The 23,924-nt window shown below is 43.0% G+C and overlaps 1 protein-coding gene and 2 long non-coding RNA genes across 5 annotated transcripts in view; 2 read left to right on the forward strand and 1 right to left on the reverse strand.

The window, feature by feature from the left end:
• Nucleotides 1-3,214: 3,214 nt before the first annotated feature.
• LOC141085280 (uncharacterized) lies at nt 3,215-4,168 on the forward strand. The gene is made up of 3 exons (XR_012231262.1): nt 3,215-3,357; nt 3,794-3,908; nt 4,019-4,168. It is a non-coding gene; the product is annotated as an uncharacterized lncRNA (long non-coding RNA).
• Nucleotides 4,169-4,807: 639 nt separating this feature from the next.
• Nucleotides 4,808-5,916, reverse strand: LOC141085279 (uncharacterized). Its single transcript, XR_012231261.1, has 4 exons — nt 5,674-5,916; nt 5,546-5,581; nt 5,414-5,457; nt 4,808-5,201 (listed from the first exon to the last, which is right to left on the reverse strand). It is a non-coding gene; the product is annotated as an uncharacterized lncRNA (long non-coding RNA).
• An 87-nt stretch (nt 5,917-6,003) lies between these two features.
• Nucleotides 6,004-23,924, forward strand: part of LOC141085276 (phospholipase A2 inhibitor and Ly6/PLAUR domain-containing protein-like) — a 100,291-nt gene continuing 82,370 nt past the window's right edge. The window contains exons 1-6 of one of the 3 annotated variants that reach the window (XM_073570555.1): nt 6,004-6,339; nt 6,432-6,467; nt 6,556-6,599; nt 7,758-7,819; nt 14,194-19,426; nt 19,516-19,654. In XM_073570555.1, coding sequence (XP_073426656.1) covers nt 19,555-19,654 — 100 coding nt within the window. In that variant the 5' untranslated portion in view covers nt 6,004-6,339; nt 6,432-6,467; nt 6,556-6,599; ... (1 more) ...; nt 14,194-19,426; nt 19,516-19,554. The remainder of the gene's footprint in view (nt 6,340-6,431; nt 6,468-6,555; nt 6,600-7,757; nt 7,820-14,193; nt 19,427-19,515; nt 19,655-23,924) is intronic. The other 2 variants (XM_073570554.1, XM_073570556.1) reach the window with 2 other exon arrangements.

Below are 23,924 nucleotides of genomic sequence, written 5' to 3' on the forward strand. Positions count from 1 at the left end.
GTTTCATAATGAGTCAGTCACCAGATACATGCATCCATCATCATACACTCCAAACTATTTCAGTCTATACTAGCGCATGGGCGAGCGGCCATGCGAACCTTTTATAGCCACGGGCGTCCGGGACCTTCCTTGATTCTTGTATGGGCCAATCCGAACACGAGCAGGACCTGAGCACGTGACCCTCGATCTCCAATGGGAGATCACTCCACGGGCACGCTCAGTGGCCCGACATGAGGACTTAGTCCCTGGAGAATCTCGCTGCAGAGCAGCATGCATTGTCATAGCTGTGCCAGAGGTGGCAGCAGCAAGCAAACCCACAGAGTTGGCCTGGGCAGAGCACCGGGACCGATGAATCTGCTGAGCAGACTCCACTGCAGCCGAAAAAGAATGGGAGACCGCTGGGTGCAAAGCTCTGGATTCCTGCTGTGAAGTGGCAGGAACCTGACGCCTAAGAGAAGGGAAGTAGTGATGTTTTGGAATGCAGACTTTGATGGAATGGTCTGCGGGTGTCATGCCGTGTTTGGAGAGCCCCTGATGTGCCTAAGCTGGTTAAATCCCCCACAAGTAACCCCATTTTGGAAACTAGACCCCCAAAGGAAATTATCTAGATGTGAGGTGAGCACTTTGAACCTCCAAGTGCTTCACAGAAGTTTATAACGTAGAGCCATAAAAATAAAAAAAATAATATTTTTTTCACAAAACAAAGCATGAAATATGTTCCTGGTGCAAGGAACTCACTTTAAGGAGAAACTCCTCTGTAAGAAATATGATGTCATTCTTAGCCAGTGGTGTTTTGTCAATGGCAACAACATGGATGGGAGTCTCCAGCCTAACTGTCCCTAACTTACACCTGGACACCAAGTCAGAGTCAATAAAGTTCAACGACGATCCGCAATCCACGAAGGTCGATGGTTCCCATCTCCATGGTTTCCAATGTAGGACTGGGAGAATAACAAGATGTCAATCTGCATCACTCCCCTCGCCTGTAGCCTACGATCCATTCGGATGGCCTGTATCATAGCTTCCTCCAGGGAATCAGGCGGAGGGTGGAGAGCCAAGGCATCTTTCAGATGTTCAGACAGGCCTCTACGGAACATACCCCGGAGGGCGTCATCATCCCTGCAGACCTCACAGTCATACGCTCAGGGGCAGTGGTCGGAAGGGAGAAAGCCCAAGCCTGGGGGGCTCCCCTTAACAGAGACATAATGACCCCCACTCTCTGACTTTCATCCCCAGAAGAGTGTGGTCTCAATGAAAAAAAAAGTTTACAGCCCTCCTTGAAAACTTTGAATTCTTTTTTATCTCCAGAAAAGTTATCCGGTAACTTAACCGGAGACTCAGGGGAAACTAATGTAACATCTCGAGCCCCTGATGATAAAGCCCCCTGCACAGTGTCAGCGATCAGCTGCTGAGACTGAGTCTGGGCTAGTTGTTCCCCCAGGAGTTTTTGAGACATCTGAGTAAGGTACTTTACCTGCTCAGTAAGAGCGTGCATAGGATCCATCACACACACAGGAGAAGGGGAGCGGAGAAAAAAAATGGTAATGGTCAGTTATAATGTCAGGACTCTAATGTCAGGAGCCTGTCAGCGTCAGCAAACTGCCACGCAGAGCAGGGCGACTTACCCACACTATGGGAGAGCACGGGGTCCAACACTGTAGTGATAGTTCAAGCAGACAGGACCTGCGGCACAGAAAATAGTAAGGAGTCCCAGGACCTACGATCATGTGATGCCAGGGGGCGGGGCTTAGCGTCCTACTGCTGTAGATGATGTAATATACCTACCGCAGGGCAACTGTTGTAGAGGAGAGGAAAACGCAGGTCAGACAAGCAAGGGTCGTACACGGAGAGGGCTGTGCGGTGCCAGAGGGACGAGCAGAGAATAGTCAGGTCACAGGCAGAGGGTCATGCACAGAGAGATAGCGCAGTACAAGAGGGACAGGCAGAACTCGTAATAGGGACAGAACCGAATCAAAGCCAAGCAAGCAACAAGTTATCAGGCACAAGGCATACGTACGCACGAGGTCAACTATCTCAGCCGAGGGCAGGAGTATAACTGACACCGGACCTAGGTCGAGTGAGCATTAAATAGCTGCCCTCTGCCAGAGAGAGGCAGAAACAATTAACCCCTGTCTGACCAGGACGGGCCAAAGACAAACCCCATCCTGGATCATGACAACAGCTTTCAGTCATAGACGCATGCATGGAGCAGCTATAGTCACTGGTACATACACAATGAAGGGTGTCTGTAAGCATTCCTCGGCACAATGATTGACAGCTGGCTCTGCACAGATGCTCTGCACAACCTGCTGTCAATGAGAATACAGGGCCATGCTTACAGATGTCGGTCACAGTGTAGTGAACAGTATTGTGAGCACTGAATGTAGCTGCTTCATGCACCATGACTGAAAGCAGCGGGCAGCTCCCAGGAGGAAACAAATTAATTTTCACTGAGTAGAAGCATTGTCAGTAAGATAGCTGTGCAGCATTGTAACTCTTTTTATCTGCAGATTAACTTTACGCGGACCAATGATGTGTGGCTCATAGCTCTCTGCCAGTTTGGTACATTAGCACTATATCTAGCAAACATCTATGAAGAGCAGGCCATCAGATGGTGACTTTTGAGAATAACCCTGCACAGAAGAGCAGATCTTTACACCCATATACTGGTGGGAAAGGAGGTGATAAATATGATAAGCTGAAATAGGGGGATATTGCCAGTTAGGGGGGATGCTTGATGCTGGTTGCAATAGATACTGCTTATAAAGGAGAGGAGCAAAAGATCTTGGTGTGCAATCTGTGGGGAAACTATGGTTGACATTATACTGGGGATGGGAGGCTCGGGTAGTCACTAGTGTGTATGGAGATACACTGGATGTGGCTCACAACATCTCAGAGCTGAATGTGGCTTGTAAGGTAAGAAAGGTTGGGGACTTCTGTTTTACATTGTGAAAATAAAAAAGGTTTCTCAATGTTATAAATTTACTTTAGGCATCCGAAATAGAATTAAATGACAAGAAGAGAAGGTAAATATGTTTTCCTGACATTTTGGGACAAATAACCAGTAGATAAAACAAACAAGACACAATTGTCCTCTTTTTGGCAAGATCAAATCGGTAAATATTCCAATCACCTCATAATTTCAGCCTGTAATAACTAGTGAGCCATGGTGTTATAGGAGTGATCTCATCCATCCCATGATACAATAGTTTCTTTTCCTTTCCAAAGAGTATTTATATGACCCCGGTGTACAGACAATAGGATGAGCAGAAGAGAATCCGAAGAGAAGCCTCCAATCATCCACAATGAAGAAACGCGTCGCTTTGCTTTGGAATATCTCCGCTCTTGTTGGCTCAGGTAAGAATAGTGTTGACACTACACGACATAGACACCTAGTGAACTGTGGAGTGTCAGCAACTTTATTGTAAAGTTATTTCATAATTTTAAACAGGAATAATTTAATTTAAAATTAAAACATCTAGTAAATTTTGGGATATCAAACATTAGACCATTTTTGTTCATTTGGAAAACTACTTGTCGGCATCCTATCTCTTACAAGTCTTGTATCCATAAAGACCAAACTCTTTCATTTCAAGTAATAGATTTACATGAATTAATTTTAACTTTTAATCTACCGTAATTGATTTTTTCTATTTAACCAAGGTAGCACTGTTTACAATGACCAATATCCGTGTCTCAAACGCTATGAATCCAATACTGTAATGAAAAGATCCACATATTTACGATTTCTCCTGAATGCCTCCTTATTTAATTGATTTCTTTTTCTCCCCAGTCTTTTCTAATAAATGTTATTCCGGCTTCTCCCGCAACTCTACAACATGTGATGAGTCTGAAGACTGAATGCCTCGGAGATCGATGTATGACCATCTCCCAATACTCTGACAACAGTGAGTACAGCCTAGTTTTTCTTTTACAACAATTTCAGAATTACCATTTCTTTTTAGGTTTTGAGATATATATATAGATATATATATATATATATTTACTTCTTTTACAGATGGGAGAATACTTAAGTCAATAATGAAAGGCTGCGCCAATGAAACTATGTGTGGAGCCAAAGGATCAGCAACAGTTGAAAGTATAGAACATATCAAATATCGATTTGATACGAATTGCTGCACTGGAAATTTATGCAATTCTGATGGATATAAATGTAAGTGTCAGATTGGAAATTATATTTATAATGGTATAACTGTTGACCAAAGCCAAACCAAATTTTTCTAAATAAAAATTTCTGCCACCATTTAATAAACTGTTCTTCAATCCCCCTCCATTTATATGATCTGTTTGCTTTCAGTGTACGGGAACCTTCTTGATTAGAAGTGGAAGTCATGTAGAAATGCAAACAATTTGTTGGTTAGAGAACTGGAGGTCGAGAAATGAAAGTGATTTACACTGTTTCTGCATGTGTGTTTGGCTCGTAGAATAATTAATTACCGTACATTGTAACAAGCTAGAATCAAGAAAATAAACAAGAAAATCCCATTTTATGACAACAAGCAGAAACACGAATGTACTAGAATTACATCATCATGTTTAAAGCTAGAACTCGGTGAAAATATTTCATTAGAATAATAATTATATTTTTCTCCCCATTTCCTTTAGAGGATCCAACCCCAAATGGTGTAAAATGTCCAACTGCCTACTGTATGGGAAATTTGCAGGAATGTAAGAGTGAGAAAGAGCTGAACTGCACTGGATCCATGGACCGATGTTTTGAGTTTATATCAGATGTGAGTGATCCAGGTGAGCAAAATTCCACTTTTTTTTTCCAAGACTGTATACATTTTAGTAGAAAAATCTTTATTGATTCAAATGCCTGTGGATACAAAATTCAGCAACTGCTTGTATCATCTTCACTAAATAATATCACACCATTCTGCATATACAGCTTCTGTGAATATTCGATCATCTGCAACTTTTCAATTCACATTCTGTTGCATACATGGCATAAAGCAGAAACATTGCCTCGGCAGGGTAATGTCACATAGCATTAAGGGTAACTTATGTAAATATGACCGTTGGCACAACTCGGTAGTGGTGGTGCACAAGTAGGGTCCCAATCCGTGAACTTGTGTATAGAAACTTGGCACACACGTGAATTTGGATGCAAAAGTAGTGATTTTATAGGGTACAGTACATACAGTGACGTTTCGGTCTTTATGACCTTCATCAATGTCCTGAAATAAAATAGACAATGAAAAAAGGAATAAATAAAGTATGTACAAAACATATGCAAAATATGTGCAAAAGTATGGGTATAAGCTGCTTTTTTTCAATTCACACGCAAGGAAACATCGAAAGCATCATAGCAATAATAGCATAATATTCAGATCATGGAGAAACAACAATGCACAAGGTCAGGTAACAAAGAGAATGGAGAGGCACATACCCCTATAATGCACTGTAAACTTTCACTATATAGGCAAGCAAAGCCTAGGAGGTAAGGAGATAAATGTCATGGGTTGTGCATTACAAGAAAATGTATACCGCACTGTGGTAGTGAAGGTGTGTGCTTACATACCATACAGGGCTGAGCAGGCTGATTAAGGCCGTAGATCTGAAACAGGCAATGGTGCCATAGATCAGTGAACACATTCTCATAAGGGCCATCATAATTAAATATGGTAAGAGTGCCCCCAAAGATCTTACCGGTAAGATGTGCGCAGGGTGAATGCCAGCACTGACGTGGCGTCCGCCGCTAGTCCCTTGGTGTTGGATTACGTGTGGCCAGCGATCTATTTATCTAAGAAGATAATGGCAGCCAGGCGGAAGTGTGGGGCCGGAGAAACCCGGTGTGCGTTCCACCGCCGCCATCTTGTGTTCCACCTGCTGATGGAATTGTGGGAGGAGGTGCAGCTTGTGCTTACCATTTCAGTGAGAGGATACTGTGGGGGCGTGCATATATTATGTGTCTGTCGGCGCGTGTCACTATAGGAAGGTGGATACGATCTGTTGGATCCCAGATGCTCCATTATGAGATATATAGAGTGTCAAATAGGAGAATAGTGACATCTTGTGCTCAGATGGGGAAATAGTCACACATTTCAACTCTGTTGATTCTGTAATAGAAATGCATATAATTAGTATCCTCATAATGGTAAGCACAAGCCGCGCCTCCTCCCACAATTCCACCGGCAGGTGGAACGCAAGATGGCGGCGGTGGAACGCACGCCGGGTTTTTCCGGCCCCACACTTCCGCCTGGCTGCCATTATCTTCTTAGATAAATAGATCGCCGGCCACACGTAATCCAGCACCAAGGGACTAGCAGCGGACGCCGCGTCAGTGCTGGCATTCACCCTGCGCACATCTTACCGGTAAGATCTTTGGGGGCACTCTTACCATTTTTAATTATGACGGCCCTTATGAGAATGTGTTCACTGATCTATGGCACCATCGCCTGTTTCAGATCTACGGCCTTAATCAGCCTGCTCAGCCCTGTATGGTATGTAAGCACCCTCCTTCACTACCACAGTGCGGTATACATTTTCTTGTAATGCACAACCCATGACATTTATCTCTTTACCTCCTAGGCTTTGCTTGCCTATATAGTGAAAGTTTACAGTGCATTATAGGGGTATGTTCCTCTCCATTCTCTTTGTTACTTGACCTTGTGCATTGTTGTTACTCCATGATCTGAATATTATTCTATTATTGCTATGATGCTTTCGATGTTTCCTTGCATGTGAATTGAAAAAAAGCAGCTTATACCCATACTTTTGCACATATTTTGCATATGCTTTGTATATTCTTTATTTATTCCTTTTCTCATTGTCAATTTTATTTTAGTACATTGATGAACGTCATAATGACCGAAACGTTACTGTATGTTCTGTACCCTATTAAATCACTACTTTTGCATCCAAATTCACGTGTGTGCCAAGTTTCTATACACATAGCATTATGGGACTCAGCCTTCCCAATGACTGAGTGAACTATGTGGCCACACAGGACTTTTTCTCCCTTCTGACAATGATCTATCAGTATTGAGCAAGATAGAAAGCTGGACAGGACCTGCACAGATCTACTCATGCTGCAAGTCCTGAGAAAGCAACCATAGAACAGGGCAGCAGGGCAGGCAGTCGAAAGTCTTAATTAAGTAGGATCTTTCATGGCAAATACCTTCAAGGAACTTACAAATGCAGAGTATTCAATGCGAACCTTTATTTATGAATAGCTGTGATTTAGGATTCTGCAAAGATGTGTGTATGCAATAGTATTTGGTGAGTGTAGGTATGTGTACAGCAGTGTTATGTAACTGTATGTGTATGCGCAGCACAGCTGTGTGAATGTAAATCCTAGAGATGAGAGCATAATTTTAAGCAGAAATGAATTCTAATATATTATACAAAAATCCAAATTCACCGAAATGCAGCTTTTTTTGCAATTCACCTTTGAGCTGATTCTGCTAAATGGCCGCTACTCGCCACCATTTCTCTGAACCCTAATAGACCATCAAAAGGTGAACAAAAAGATGCAAGTGCTAGTCACTAAATAAGAATGTCATCAAAAAGTTAGTTTATTTCAATTCTTCAATACAAAAAGTGAAACTCGTATATTATATAGAGTAGAGTCATTACAAACAGAGTGATCTATTTTACATGTTTATTTCTGTTAATGTTGATGATTATGGCTTACAGCCAAAGAAAACCCAAACGTCATTATCTCAGTAAGTTACAATAATTAACCAAAAATACTTGCAAAGGCTTCCTAAGTGTTTAAAAATGTTCCTTAGTCTGTTTCAGAAGCTCCACAATCATGGGGAAGACTGCTGACTTGACACACTCTACAAGGAGGGTAAGTCACAAAAGGTCATTGTAAAAACATCAACATTAACAGAAATAAACACATGAAATAGATCACTCTGTTTGTAATGACTCTATATAATGTATTAGTTTCACTTTTTGTATTGAAGAACTGAAATAAATGAACTTTGTGATGATATTCTAATTTAGTGAGAAGCACTTGTACATATCCTCACCTTAATGCTCACCTTTTCAACCCCTCCACTACTTACCTCTACCTGTCTGGTCCTTGCCTCATCTTCTGATACCTACTGTTTGCAATGGAACTTTTGGCTCTTTCGTACTTCCATGTGTCATAGCACCTGGGAGCGTTTTATACAGGTGTCCAAAAATTCACGCTGCACAGCTTGTTGACCTAGCACAGGCTTGTGCAGAACTGTCACAGGCACCTCACACTCAGAAGTCCAAAACATTGCAAGAGGACTGAAGACTCCAAAGTGAGCAACTGGGGTTTAGAACATGTGGTGAGGATCAGACAAGTAGCAGTGAGTAGTGGAGCTTTCGGAGAGGTGACCAGTGAGGCGAGGATGTCATTTTTGTTCACTTATAACATTTATTATATTCTAGAATCTTATTTGAATTTCCAGGGAGGAGGCCCAAACCAATTTGAATTTTGCCTGCTCCTCTCATCTCTAGTATGTCTGCCGCAGGGCAATGTGGAGTATCTATTATTCAGATGGTTTATGTGAGCGTACTCATTACAGAGATGTAAATAATACAGATGATGCAGATTGTGCATGTATACAGCCCATACTGCACAGAAACACTAACAGGAGCTTATTGCTGCTACTCCATATTCTAACTTGAAGTAAGAAAATCAGTGTTTTGACCCCTCCACTTATTTACTCTGCCAGGGTAGTTTTAATAAGCATAAAATACATTTTTTATTCGCATATTTTTCTTCCAAGCCCCTGTGTACATAAGATTAATCTTATAATGTCTGTTCATGTTTTTACAGGTCAAAAAGAGATGAAGCTTTCTATAAAAGGTTGTTGTAACTCAGATACCTGTAAATATAACTTTGACTGCGCCATCGGAGTTTCAGAACTAAAGAAGTTTGTTAACTGTTATAAGCCACAAAACGCAACTTCAATGAATGAATAAATAATTGAATGAATGAATCAGCCTTCTTCAATTCTAATCCACTGAAACACTCCCATTAATGTTTGTTATTTATTAAATGAGTGTACATCTCTGGCAAAAATTAAGAGACCACTTCCAAATGTTCAGTTTGTCTGTTTTTTCTCTTTATAGGTATATTTTTTAGCAAAATATACTGTAAATTGTTCTTTTAGTCTACAAACTTCTGACAACATGTCTCCGAATTTCCAAGCAATAAAATTTGTATTTTTTTTCTGAAAAGGAGAAATGGTTAAAATAAAAAAATAAAAAAACAGTTCTTTTGGACCTCAAATAATGCAAAGAAAACAAGTTCATAATCATTTAGAAACAACAATAATAATGTTTTAACTCAAGAAGAGTTCAAAAACCAATATTTTGTTGACTACCATGATTTTTAAAAACAGCTTTCATGCGTCTTGGCATGCTTTCCACCAGTCTTTTACACTGCTTTTGGCACAAAAATTTAAGCAGTTCTTCTTTGTTTGATGGCTTGTGACTATCCATCATCCTCTTGATTATATTCCAGAAGTTTTCAATGGGGTTCAGGTCTAGAGAATGGGCTGCCTACGACAGGGTTTTGATGTGGTGGTGTCTTAATTTTTGCCAGAGCTGTATATGCATGTAATGTAGTGTGAGTGTACTAATATACTACAACGGTGACAGGACAATTGTGTACAAGATAATTGTGTACGGACTATTGTGTACAGACAATTGTGTACAGGCCAATTGTGTACAATGACAATTGTGTACAAGGCAATTGTGTACAAGGCGATTGTGTACAAGGCAATTGTGTACAAGGCGATTGTGTACAAGGCAATTGTGTACAAGGCAATTGTGTACGGGCAATTGTGTACAAGGCAATTGTGTATGGGCAATTGTGTACGGACAATTGTGTACAAGGCAATTGTGTACGGACAATTGTGTACAAGGCAATTGTGTACGGGCAATTGTGTACGGACAATTGTGTACAAGGCAATTGTGTACGGGCAATTGTGTACGGGCAATTGTGTACGGACAATTGTGTACAAGGCAATTGTGTACAAGGCAATTGTGTACGGGCAATTGTGTACAAGGTCATGGAACCGTGTACAAGAGGCAATTGTGTACGGACAATTGTGTACAAGGCAATTATTTGTGTACAGGCCACTTGTACAGGCCACTTTCACACTGACGCTTACTTTCGGTTTCATTACTCACCCCTTGCAACTTTCACCATGACTTTTACTTGTTGTGTACAGGCCACTTGTACAGGCCACTTTCACAATGACGCTTACTTTCACTTTCATTACTCACCCCTTGCAACTTTCACCATGACTTTTACTATGAGCAAGTCTGAAAAAGACAAAGATAATTGTACAGGCCACTTTCACACTGACGCTTACTTTCGGTTTCATTACTCACCCCTTGCAACTTTCACCATGACTTTTACTATGAGCAAGTCTGAAAAAGACAAAGATGTCCTTAGGCTTGGGGGACACGAGTATATCCTGCACAGGACACGTGATGACAGCATCAAAGAATGGCGGTGCAGGCAAGTCAACAAATTCAAGTGTCCCGCACGCATGCACACATCTGGAGCCGCGATTGTTAAACAGCCGACTGAGCACAGTCACTCTGCAGATCCAGTTCAAGCTGAAGCCAGAGCTACAATGGCTGCTCTGAGGCAAGAAGCAATCAGCTCTCAAGCATTTACTAGAAGCATTGTTGGACAGGTTCTTCGAGACAGGTCTGATGACGTGTTGTCTCGAATGCCCAAGCGAAGTGACGTTGAGCGAAATACACGTCGGGTCAGGCAGCGAGCAAACACCATGCTGGCTCCTCCTCAAAGCATCAATTTTGCTATCCCCCAGGAATACAGCGACATCATTTTATATGACTCTGCAAGAGATGACCCCCAAAGGATTCTTGTCATTGGTAGCAATGAACTGTTGCCTTATTTCGAAAGAGGAGACACATGGTTTGGCGATGGAACGTTCAAGGTGGTGCCAACCATGTTCTTTCAGCTGTATTCTCTCCATGCAAAAGTCGGCAACTCCTATCCTCCCCTGATCTACTGCCTGCTGCCAAACAAGACTGGTCCAACCTATCGTCGAATGATCACGGCGCTCAAAGGGTTGATGCCAGGTGCAAATCCCCAGAAAATTCTTCTTGACTTTGAGATGGCAGCAATGTCAGCTTTCCAAGATGAGTTTCCAGCTGCAGCGATTTCTGGCTGCTTCTTTCATCTGAGCCAGTCCATTATTCGAAAGGTCAATGAGCTGGGCCTAAAGGCTGAATTTGAGGCTGAGGATGGAGAGTTCAATCTCAAGGTAAAATCTTTGGCCTCCTTGGCGTTTGTCCCACCAGCCGAAGTAAGTGCAAGGTATGACGAACTAGCCCAAATCTTCCCTGATGATGATGCTACCAATCAGCTCCTCTCCTACTTTGAGCATACCTACGTTAGGGGGCCAGGAGTAGATGGACGCTTTCGAAACGCAAGGTTTACTCCAGAGGTCTGGAATCATTATGCTGACGCTTTGGCCTCTGCCCCCAAGACCACGAATTGCTGCGAGGGGTTTCATAACGCCTTACAAGCACTCTTTCTTTGTGCTCATCCTACCGTGTGGAAACTGTTCAACGGACTCATTAGTGACATGGCAATTCATAGACTTACAGCCCAGAATGCTGAGGTACTGAATGTTGAGCATCCACGAAGCAAGTATGTCCAGCTAGCTGAACGACTGCGTGTGAAAGTGGCTGATTATCACAATCAAGGAGACAAGCTGCGGTATCTACGAGCGATCAGCAACATGCAGGCACGATAGACATGACCAGCAATATTTGTAGAATAAGAATAGAAGAAGCTTTGAAACTGTTATTCAATAAGCAATCTTACGTTAAAATCAATGATGAATATAGTATTTTCTTTTTTTGGACGTTTAATTTTTTGTTTTCCCTATACTTGTCTGTAAATAATCGTCCGTACACAATTGTCCGTACACAATTGTCCTTGTACACAATTGTCCTTGTACACAATTGCCCTGTACACAATTGTCTGTACACAATTGTCCTTGTACACAATTGCCCTGTACACAATTGTCCGTACACAATTGTCCTTGGACACAATTGCCCTGTACACAATTGTCCTTGTACACAATTGTCCTTGTACACAATTGCCCTGTACACAATTGTCTGTACACAATTGTCCTTGTACACAATTGCCCTGTACACAATTGTCCTTGTACACAATTGTCCTTGGACACAATTGGCCTGTACACAATTTTCTGTACACAATTGTCCGTACACAATTATCTTGTACACAATTGTCATGGAACCTACTACAACTATTGCCATTCTCTCTGTTGTCCAGCACCGCTCTACTCCTCTTCTCTGTGACATCTTCGAATTTGCAATTGTCCAACTAACTGTGTTCTGTGCGTCAGCCAGAAGTCTCTTTTACAAAGAAAGATTGTGCAGCCTCATTTTAACGCACCATAAATTTGCATTGTAAAAGTCAATTCCAGGTCGCGTACAGCGCAGTGTTACCTGGACAGTCTGCAGAGTGGTGATGTCACTGAGAAGAGGAGCAGAACAGCACTGGATCCCGAACAGAGCAGCAGTAGGTGAGTATATTAACACACTCACACTACATTATATCCATATGCACACACATTAAACAAGTAAAAAAAATAATGGGAGTGCTTCATTAATCAGAAATCATATTGAAGGATACAACAGAGAGAAGGACATGGATGGACCCAATGCATAATGTCTTCCTTTGGGTATCCATATTATTCTTTAGCTCTCCAATTGTTTTTGTTCTTTTCCACGTAGTTACATGAATATAAATCAATAATATTGATGGAAGTATAACACATAAACTTAAAATTCTTGTCATATTGGAAGTTGCAAGATATCAAAAGCCATAAGTTGTACACCATTGATAGGGAGCGTTTTCTGATTTTAAAATTATGATTATGATCGAGATGTGATTGATTATCTGAACAATAAATACTCTCTGAGCAATGTTTTGTGTCTATATGACTTCAGGGAAATGTAGCCATAACTCCAACAGATAAGGGGATAGAGATTGAGTCAATCAATTGTTCCTAAAATGAATCTATTGTGAGAATATTTTATAAGTTCAAAAACTGGAAGTTGTCTTAAAATCTTAGAATATCAAAGAATCTTAGATTGGATAATACGGAATGTTTTAGTGTGAAAACTAGTGAGGATAATAATAATAATAATAATAATAATTTAGATGTGAATAACGGAATTGTCTTTGCTGTGAAAATACTGACGATAAGATGAGAGTCTTTAAATAATAAGCAATTTTGGAAACACATGAAATTAAATAATTTTTGAGCTTCTGCTTCTTTCCTTTCCTTATCTATATGATTGATTGTGAACGTGGTCTGCAGTACAAAGGGAGGACTGCTAAGACGTTGAGAAAAATATTAACTAACCAACAGCATAAAATACAATCAGGATTACGTGATCATACCTTAACCCGTCTTTTCACACAGATACATTGCGGAATAGCAGCAAAACTTTGGATCTCACTATTATAGTAGGTTCACTCGACTGTTTTCTCCACATATGTGAAAAATAGACCATTTAATATTAACTGATCAAGATTTGATCAGAGTGTGATCAGAGTGGCACCAGTTTTTCCTGTACGTGGAGAGAAAAAAAATAGTTCCTTCACTTGTCCTTCCCGTCAATCCAGGAAATTCAGACCGCATTCAGATATCATTCATGTTGAGTTCAATTTTTTCTCACAGATCCATACACTTGCATTACCAATTTTGTTCATAAACCTTGGACATAAATATTATATGTCTGAGATTTTTTTCTGCGGACCACTAATTTCAAGGATTAAATTGAACTTGCGCAGAACCCAACAGAATATCATAGGTACAAGTGCTATCTCTAAAAACGATGAATATCAGGTGTAGAAGAAAATCGACCATTTGCGTGAGAGAGATCATCACTTCAAATGCTCTAAACAAGTATAAATTGTTGATCCAACGAGAATCATTTTAGATTTGCACGCTCTAGTGTTTCATGCCCAACAGTTGGGCAATGAGTGCATAAGACCTTTTTTAAACATGTCTCTTGTATTTGTTTCTCTTGGTGCACTATTTTGCCTCTTTATTCCTCCTTCTACCTTAAAATGTTTCGTAATTATTTTAATTATAGTTGTAAATAGAAATCGGCAATTTTAGTCTATATATACCTTTCTACCTTTCTATTTTTCAGACATCAGCTGCTTGGAGGTTTCTAGCTATCTTTGACCATCAGTGTCATGTGCTGAATACACATACGTCATCCTGGTTGGTCTCTTGTGATTTCCAAAGTAACTCATATGACTCTTTTGTTCTGATGACATTGTTATGAAAACTTGATGAAGACCAAAAGTCATGGTTGATTTATGGTTGCACTGGAGACAATTAATTAATTCATTATCCATGGACTCTCTATATTTATAGCACTTCTCCAGTGCTGAAAATAAACAAATCGCTGGAGTGGTGCCTTAATGGTTTTGGACAGTCAACTAACTCTGCAAAAATACACGGACATGTGAACAGGTCCAATGGTATGAATTCTATGCATGAAAAACACATAAAACTCTTGAGTAAAAGATTGAGGTCTGTATGATCCCTAAAAAATAAAAAAAAAATCTATTGGAACCCTTATCAATATGTTGCATTTCTGTATTTTTAAAGGGTTCTCAAGCATTAACATAGTATCTCAGTGCCCTAATGTGTATGCATCTGGAGATGGCTGCATCTAATTGCATATTACATCTACAGTATGTAATGGCCCATTCAAAATTTCAGCCAACACTAGTTTTATCTATTCCTCGCCAACAAGCATAAAAATAAATCATCAAAGATATTACACATTAAAAGTCACAATTTAAAGCAACACCTGGCACCAGAGGATATACAGGGTGGGCCATTTATATGGATACACCTAAATAAAATGGGAATGGTTGGTGATATCAACTTCCTATTTGTGGCACATTAGTATATGAGAGGGGGAAATTTTTCAAGATGGGTGGTGACCATGGTGGCCATTTTGAAGTTGGCCATTTTGGATCTAACTTTATTTTCATCAAATAGGGAATAGGGTCATGTGACACTTCAAACTTCACAAGAAAAACAATGTTGTGCTTGGTTTTAACATAGCTTTATTCTTTCATGAGTTATTTACAAGTTTATGACCACTTATAAAATGTGCTCAAAGTGCTGCCCATTGTGTTGGATTGTGACTGTAACCCTCTACTCCCACTCTTGAAATTTTACCACTAACATGAAGTTCAATGTCACAAAAAAAATCTCAGAATCACCGGGATCCGTTGAAGCGTTCCAGAGCCATAACCTCATAAATTGACAGTGGTCAAAATTGTGAAAATTGGCTTGGTCATTAAGGGCAAAATTGGCTCTCTCACTAAGGGGTTACGTATATGACATGGCAAAATGAATGTCATCATTCAAAACTACAACTCTCCTTGAAAAAAAACCTCACACAGCTATATCAATCCAAAGATAAAAAATTTTATGGCCCTTTGAAGGAGGGAAAACAAAAAGCACAAAATTGAAAAAGTGTCCAGACCAGAAAAGATTAATAATTTAATCTCTATCTCAAAATTGACAGCATTTTTAAGAAAGTGACACAAAGCTGAACGACTTTTCTCCCGGTAACCACCAACTTTTAATCATAGGCATGTGCATGGGTGTCACTAATGTGTATAGGGATATGGAGCGCCCCCTAGGGCTGTGGGTTTCTTCGTACCGGGCCGGTATCTTAAAGGGATGTGTCACGGAGGCAGTGACTAGGTCTGTGGCCCTGAGTGTCCATGAAAAATAAGAATTGATGAGGAACAAAGTCTATGGGTAGAAAAGTTTGTGACGCCACTGTGATGCTCGGCAACTTAGATGTTAGGCTGACGCTGCAGTTCAGACCGCTGGGTGATCCAGCAGAGTTGGTTCAGCTCCCCACAGGTGGCGCTAGTCCCCAGGGCAGTGTGGTTGTAGATTAAAAGGTAGATGGTTGTGGTGGTAGATATTGGAGTGCAGTGCAGGGCGGGAAAGTTAGAAAGGATTCAGGCCTCAGTAAATGCAGTTTCCAAAGCTTTTCTCACAGTTCTCAAGAGCCGGCGATGCCTGCTTGATGCTGTGTCCTCCAGGTGAGAGGTCCAGCAAACTCCCAGGTAGATGGAGAACACCCTTCCAGGACTCCCTTTAGTATATGCCTTTCCTGGCCATCTCACTGCACTGATTTTCTCCCTCCTGTCCAGCACCTTCACAAGCAGTGTCCCAAGCCAGCAAACTTGGATCTTGTCGGGAATAATTTCTAGGTCCCTGGATCCTATGTGTCTGTCTTTTCAGCAAATGATTGTGGATTTGGCTGCAGCGCTTGCAATGCTCATAGCCTCGGGTTGATCTAGCTGAGTCCGTTGTTCACTCCATTAGTTTTAGGACCAGTCCCTATACTGCGAACTGATCCCTCCACCCGACATTAGACGGCGTCGAATGAGCCCCACGGGCAGTATGGTTGCTGCTTGTGCCTCTAGGATCCTTTCCCTCTTCAGGGAGCTTCCTTCTGCCACTTTCCTTCCCTGCAGCTAGTCCTGACAGGGAGCAGCTTCACACACGTCTTTCCACTTCCTCCCCTTCTGACAGACTCCTGACTAAACTGTCTTCTCCCAATCCTACTAACTGCACCCACCTCCCAACACCCTTTACTACCCAGGCAGGGTTGAGATCCTCCTCCCATAGGGTACATCCAGATGCCCTGCTGCTATAGGGTGTGTTGGGTGCAGGTGTTAGAGTCCTGTGAGGTGCTCCCTCCTTACCTGAGAGTGAGGTACCACACCTCTGGGTGAGGTGCAGTACTTCTGTGGCGACTGAACCCTTAGGGGCGCCACATATACACTGGATGTGGCTCACCACAACTCTGAGAGCTCAACGTGGATTGTAAGGTAAGAAAGGTTGCTGCTTTAAGTCGTGAAAATAAAAATGACTTTCAAAGCTGGAAATTTAGTGTAGGAATCTGAAAAAGAAACAAATGGCAAGAATCTTGTGCACACAACTTAAATTTATCTTTTACCGTTCCTCAGGGAAGGTAAATATATTTTCCTGACTTTTTGGAACAAATTAGCATTAAATACACAACTGTTTTGTTTTTGGTAAGATCAAACTGATAAATATTCTGATGACCTCATATGGCTTTTCTTCACTTCATTGTATAGTGGAGAATGTCTTACTAGAGCCACTTAAAGTATGTGTTGTGCCATGGTGGTATAGGAGTGATCTCATCCATCTCATGATACAATAGCCTCTTTACCATTTCAAAGAATATTTATATGACCCCGGTGTATAGACTACAGGATGAGCAGTAGAGAATTATTATTATTTATTATTATAGTGCCACTTGTTCCATGGCGCTTTACATGTGAGGGGGTATACATAATAAATACAAGTACAAGAGAATCTGAGAAGCCACCAATCATTCACAATGAAGAACCTGGTCACTTTGCTTTTTCATGATCTCTGTTCTTGTTGTCTCAGGTAAGACGAGTATAGTAACTGTACAACAGGCCTTGGGGCTGAAAGCCAAAGGTCCACGGGCCGCACCGTGCCCACCCGCTGGCTCTCTCTATTTTCTCCCTAGGCCACTTCCTCCACCAATCAGCGTGTGAAGCAGCTGATGCGATGACGTCATATCATCGCGTCAGCTGTGTACAGAAAGTCAGCGCACCGGAGGCAGAGAGAAGAGCAGAGTACCAGGGAGCGGGACCAAGGTAAGTATGTGGTGGACTTTTTTTTTCATGTGTGTGAACATGGGGATTCCATGGAGTGAAAGACAGCACATGGGGATTCTATGGGTGTGACACAGTACATGGGGATTATATGGGGTGACATACAGCACATGGGGATTGTTTGGGGGTGACACAGTACATGGGGATGCTATAGTGGTGACATGCTGCACATGGGGAGGCTATGGTGCTGTTGTGCAGAACATGCGGATGCTATGGGGGTAACATGCTGCACATGGGGATGCTATTGGGGTGACATGCTGCACATGGGGAGGCTATGGAGCTGTCGTGCAGAACATGGGGATGCTATGGAGGTGACATGCTGCACATGGGGAGACTATGGGGCCTCATGCGGTATATGGGAAGGCTTTGTAGGTCTCATGCAATATTTAGGGAGGCTGTGTGGGGCTCAGGCAGTACATGGGGAGGCTGTGTGGGGCTCATTCAGTATTCAGTATGTGGAGAGACTGTGGGGCTCATGTTGTATATGAGAATGCTGTGTGGGGCTCATGCAGTATATATAAGGAGGCTGTGTGGTGCTCATGCAATATATGGGGAGACTGTATGGGGCTCAAGCAGTATATGGGGAGACTCTGGGGCTCATGCAGTATACATAGGTAGGCTGTGTGGGGCTCATGCGGTATATGCAGAGGCTGTGTTGGGCTCATGTTGTACATGGGGAGACTGCATATAAGGGGCTGTGGGGGGTTCTTATGATATACAGAAGGAGCTGTACTTGGGTTCAAAGATATATAGAGGGGTGTCAGCATACTTAATTCTGCTCAATATTAAGTGATACAGTTAATATTGATAGATTAATATTGAGTAGAATTAATTTCAAGCTATTGGTTTGGCCCTCCACAACAGTCATGGTCTCTCATGTGGCCCCTCGGGAAAATTAATTGCCCACCCCTGCTCTACAACATTTACACAAAATACACAGAGGAGTGTGAACAACTTTCTTGCAAAGTTCTTTGATGATTATTCTTGTAAATTTAGTGATGTCACACATTAGACCATGTTTCCTCATTTGAAAAACTACTTGGTGGCATCACATCTTATATGTATACATTGATGTATCCATGTAGACCCAACTATTTCATGTCCAGTGATAGTTTTACATGGATTAATTTCTAATAAACCCAATGACGGTTCTGTATAAACAATCCAAAAAAAGTGATGAAAAAAGCACACTGTAACTAGACATGAAAGAGTTGGGTCTATATGGATACACTACTGGACATGTAAGAGACGGGATGTCAACAAATAGTTTCCAAATTAACAAAAACAGTCTAATTTGTGATATCACTAAATTTACAAGAAGTTTAATATTCAAAATACTCAAATTAAAAAAAGTCAGCAAACAATTACATAAGGCTTATAAACCCAAATAGCTGTTCAAAAAATTAAGGTAGCAATGTTGCAATAAAGTAATATCCAGGTCCCAAAGACTATAATTACATTACTATAATGAAAATCCAAATAATCATCATTTCTCCTGAATGCCCCATTCTTAATTGATTGTTTTCCTTTTTTTTTACCGGTCTTTTCTTATACGTAAATGTTATTCTTGGATTATCTCCAAACTCAACAACATGTGGTGAGGCTGAGACTGAATGCCTTGGAGATTGATGTACTTTATGACCGTCTCCCAATACTCTGACAACAGTGAGTACAAGTCTCATCCTCCATTTATTTAAAATTGCAAAATCACTATTTCTGTTCTGGTTTATGATGCTTATTTACTTATTTTAAAGATGGGAGAATGTTCAAGTCAATAATGAAAGGTTGTGCTAATGAAACTATGTGTGGAGCCAATGGATCAGCAACATATTAAATATCAATTTCATATAAATTGCTGCACTGGAAATTTATGCAATTCTGATGGAAATAAATGTAAGGGTCACATTTTAAATTATCCTTATAATGATATAACTGATGACCAAAATCTCAGACTTTTGTAAATGAACTTTTCTACCACCTTTTAATAAACTGTTCTTTAATCTCCCCTCCATTTATATGATCTGTTTGCTGTCAGTGTATGGGAACATGATTAGAAGTAGAAGTTCAGCAGAAACACAAATTATTTTGCAGGTTAGAGAACTGGAGGTCAAGAAATGAGAAGATTTACACTGCTGCTGCATTTGTGTTTGGCTTTTAGAAGAATTAATAGAGTTGGAAAGGACTTCAGGGGTCGTGTCCAACCCCCTGCTCAGTGCAGCGCAGGAGTCACTAAACCATCTCAGATAGATGTCTATCCAGCCTCTGTTTGTTGACTTCCATTGAAGGAGAACTCACCACCTCTCGTGGCATCCTGCTCCACTCATTGATCACCCTCACTGTCAAAAAGTAATTCTAATATCTGATCTGTATCTTCTCCCTTTCAGTTTCATCCCATTGCTTCTTGTGTTTCCAAGTGCAATAAGAATAATGATGATCCCTCTACAATGTGAGAGCCTTCAGATATTTGTAGGGACCTATTAAGTCGCCTTCTTTTTTCAAGCTAAACATTCCCTGGTCCTTTAACCGCTCCTCATAGTGTAGGTAGGGCAACCAACTGGGGGGTGACCCACTTCTTGCCGCAGACGAACACGAGACTGAGACAGAATTTGTATTCAACAGGTCCGTTTTTATTGGCCGCCTTTCTGACGACCACCGCAATTCACCAAAGGAATTTCACACTTCTCTTGTACACAGACCCGGGTACCTTCACTTCTTTATTACTATCGTCGTGGCATCCTTCGTGGCTTTTCTCACTGTGGCTGCTCTAGGCCCATCCACCACAGCGCTTTAGGAATCTAAGTACGCCGTCCGTTTGGTACCCCCAGACTGTCTCTGTCTGCAGCTACTGTCCTCTGGGCCACCCCCCGTGACTGTCTCAACTGTCAGTCCCCTCCGGAGCCTTTCTACTGTCTCTTTCTCCTCAGCAGAACTTCCTCTCTACTGTGCTCCTGTCGCTGACTGAACCTTCCAGAACCTTCCCTCAGCCTTTTATACTTCCAGTTCTGGTAACTCCACCCACCATCACCTGACAGTTTCTCTGCCAAATGGCAGTTATTCAGTCCCACTCTTGCACCTTCCACTGCCCTCTAATGGTCAAACTATAATACGGCACCCTTTTCTCTTTATCTCAGCTGTTTCACACCTACACTGCGCTACACCTCTGCCTCTCACTACAGGCAGGTCTGTCCATCAGTCCAACTTTCCTACACTCCCCCTTCCTTTATCCATTGTGGTCCTCGACAATCTTGCACCATTCTTCAGGAGTGTACCTCCCACCTTTCTCCTTTTCTGTGACCCCTTTTTCATTCGGACCGCCATAACCGTGGCCCTAACCTATCAGGTCATCGTCAGCTTCCTTCTATTCTTCTATGGGTACGTGGTACTGGGGGCCTGACTTAAGGACCACTGTCTGTCTCCATTCTACTTGTCTTGTCATCCTGCCGACTTAAATAAGTCGTGGTCGGCATACTCCAAGTACCCGGGACCTGTTGAACACACATTTTTTTTAAATAACACTTCAGCCTTTCAAATTTACTACACATTCTACAATATTTACTGCAATACGTATTTATCAGAACATTTTTTTTTACTTTTACTTTTTTTTTAGCAAAACAATGTACATTGCTAAAATGTTAAACATATGAGGACAGGGGTGCTCCCCCTTCCTTTAAGAAGTACACTCCATCTAGGCATCCCTGTTTCACCAGGAGTAGGGTATTCTACCCCGAGGGGATGCGGAACAGTTCCCTAGTTGTGCAACGGTGCACTGTAGTCCCAGCAGTCCATTTTACTGGGTACTCCGGGCCACCTCCTGGAGGCCAATGTCTCGCCATAACAGGGGACTCCACAGCCGTGGAGTCTCTGGGATGTTTGTAGTATCTCTGGGCCTTGAGTGTCCCTGATGCTCGAGACGCAGGAGTCCTCATCTCTTTATGGGGGCTCGTACCCCTCAGGGTAGGTGATGACGGCCACCAGATAGTAGCCACGGGGGCAATACTCTTTGTAATAGGAGACTAGGTCTCCCTCCCGTGGAACCCAGTCGTGCATGATTGAGGTCACGTTCAGATAAATTTTGTAGCCGGTGGTGAGGTCTCGAATAAGACCGTAGCCCTTGCCGGTGTCCATATACACCAGTCACCCGTACGACCGAGGAGTAGACATGGCGGCCTCCCCCTTCTCATGGAGCAGCTCCCACACCTCCCGCTTTTTGGCCTTCTTCTCGATAATCTCCGCAGCCCAAGCAGAGGGTCCAGTATAGGCCGCAGTGTCGGGTGAGTGGGTCGCAACCGAGAGTGGAGCAGAGGTGGCCACAGACATTGGGAAGCAGGCCGCAAGTGGAGTAGTGGACAGGACAGAAATGGCCACAGGTGTCATCGGGTAGGCTGTGGATTTGGCCGCAGCCGGGATCAAGGCGGCCGTGGGCTCCAGTGAGTAGGCCGCAGCCGAGGCCGCAGATGAGACAGCCGCGGCCGTGGATGCCGGTAAGTAGACCTCTGCGATCTGCGGCAGGCCAAAAGTGGCAGCAGGCTCCGATGAATAGGCCGCAGCCGGAAGATGGAGTGCGGCAGGGGCGGCCGCAGGGTGGGGGCGGCTCGGGATGGTTGTTAGGAGCCGTAAAGTCATCCAGGGCCATAGTTGCTGGAGAGCGGGAGGTCGGCCGGGGTAGTCGAGGGCCAGTGTCAAGGTCCGGGGGCCTGTCTTGTGAACTGGGCATGGGGGCGGGATCTGCTTGCGATGCCGCCGGCTGGGCCCAGGGAACGCTCACCTTCCCCAGCGTTGCGGCTCCCAGCAGGCTTTCCCACAGCTCCTCCAATGGCCGTGGGTCTTCACCCTGCCGTCCGGCAGGGCCGGCCTCCAGGCCCGATGGCTCTGCGGGGAGAACTCGTGCAGCTTCTTCCAGCGGCTGTTGCAACAAGGTCCGGGGTATCGAGAATGGCTTCCAGGGGCAGGTCTCCCGACGGATTTCAACCTCCTGACGCCATTTCCACTCCAGGCGTCCGAGGCATCCAAGGCCATGGCAGCTACAGCGTCACATATTGCCCAAGTTCCCGAAGCTCAATGGCGCCAAGCAGCTGCACCCAGTCTCTTCACCCGGGCCACTCCCGCTCATGGGTGGGGCGTTGGTCGGCCTCTCCACCCGTCTTTCAATGTCCAGCATGGGAGGGTGGCTGTCTCCTGATGTAGGCCGCTCCCCCCAGGGGTGGATGCGACATAGTCCCAGATGGTCCAATATGGCTGCAAACTCCTGTGTCTCATCCTGATGCTGAAATGCCACAGCCATTTTGACAGAACACTTTCCTGCTCTGAATCCACTCAATGACAGCCAGCAATTCCTAGGCACAGGCCCAATTTGTAATCCACAGGGAAAATAAAATCTTCACCCCGTACAGCTTGGAGTCCTTTGGTACTTTGTGGCAGGCTTGCCACTTAAGGTGTTGTATTTGCGGCAATAATCCTGCCGACTACGCCAAATGTAGGTAGGGCAACTGACTGGGGGGGTGACCCACTTCTTGCCGCAGACAAACACAAGACTGAGACAGAATTTGTATTCAACAGGTCCATTTTTATTGTCCGCCTTTCTGACGACCACCGCAATTCACCACAGGAATATCACACTTCTCTTGTACACAAGAGACCCGGGTACCTTCACTTCTTTATTACTATCGTCGTGGCTTCCTTCGTGGCTTTTCTCACTGTGGCTGCCCTAGGTCCATCCACCACAGCGCTTTACCAATCTAAGTACGCCGTCCGTTTGGTACCCCCAGACTGTCTCCGTCTGCGGCTACAGTCCTCTGAGCCACCCCCTGTGACCATCTCAACTGTCAGTCCCCTCCGGAGCCTTTCTACTGTCTCTTTCTCCTCAGCAGAACTTCCTCTCTACTGTGCTCCTGTCACTGACTGAACCTTCCAGAACCTTCCCTCGGTCTTTTATACTTCCTGTTCTGGTATCATCACCTGACAGTTTCCCTGACCAATGGCAGTTATTCAGTCCCACTCTTACACTCTCCACTGCCCTCTAATGGTCAAACTATAATACGGCACCCTTTTCTCTTTATCTCAGCGGTTTCACACCTACACTGCGCTACACCTCTGCCTCTCACTTACAGGCAGGTCTGTCCGTCAGTCCAACTTCCTTACACTAAGACATAGATTGCAGTCTACT

Source organism: Dendrobates tinctorius, unplaced genomic scaffold (assembly GCF_039654945.1).
Source record: "Dendrobates tinctorius isolate UK_male_01 unplaced genomic scaffold, ASM3965494v1 ptg000028l, whole genome shotgun sequence".
Lineage (NCBI taxonomy): Eukaryota > Metazoa > Chordata > Amphibia > Anura > Dendrobatidae > Dendrobates > Dendrobates tinctorius.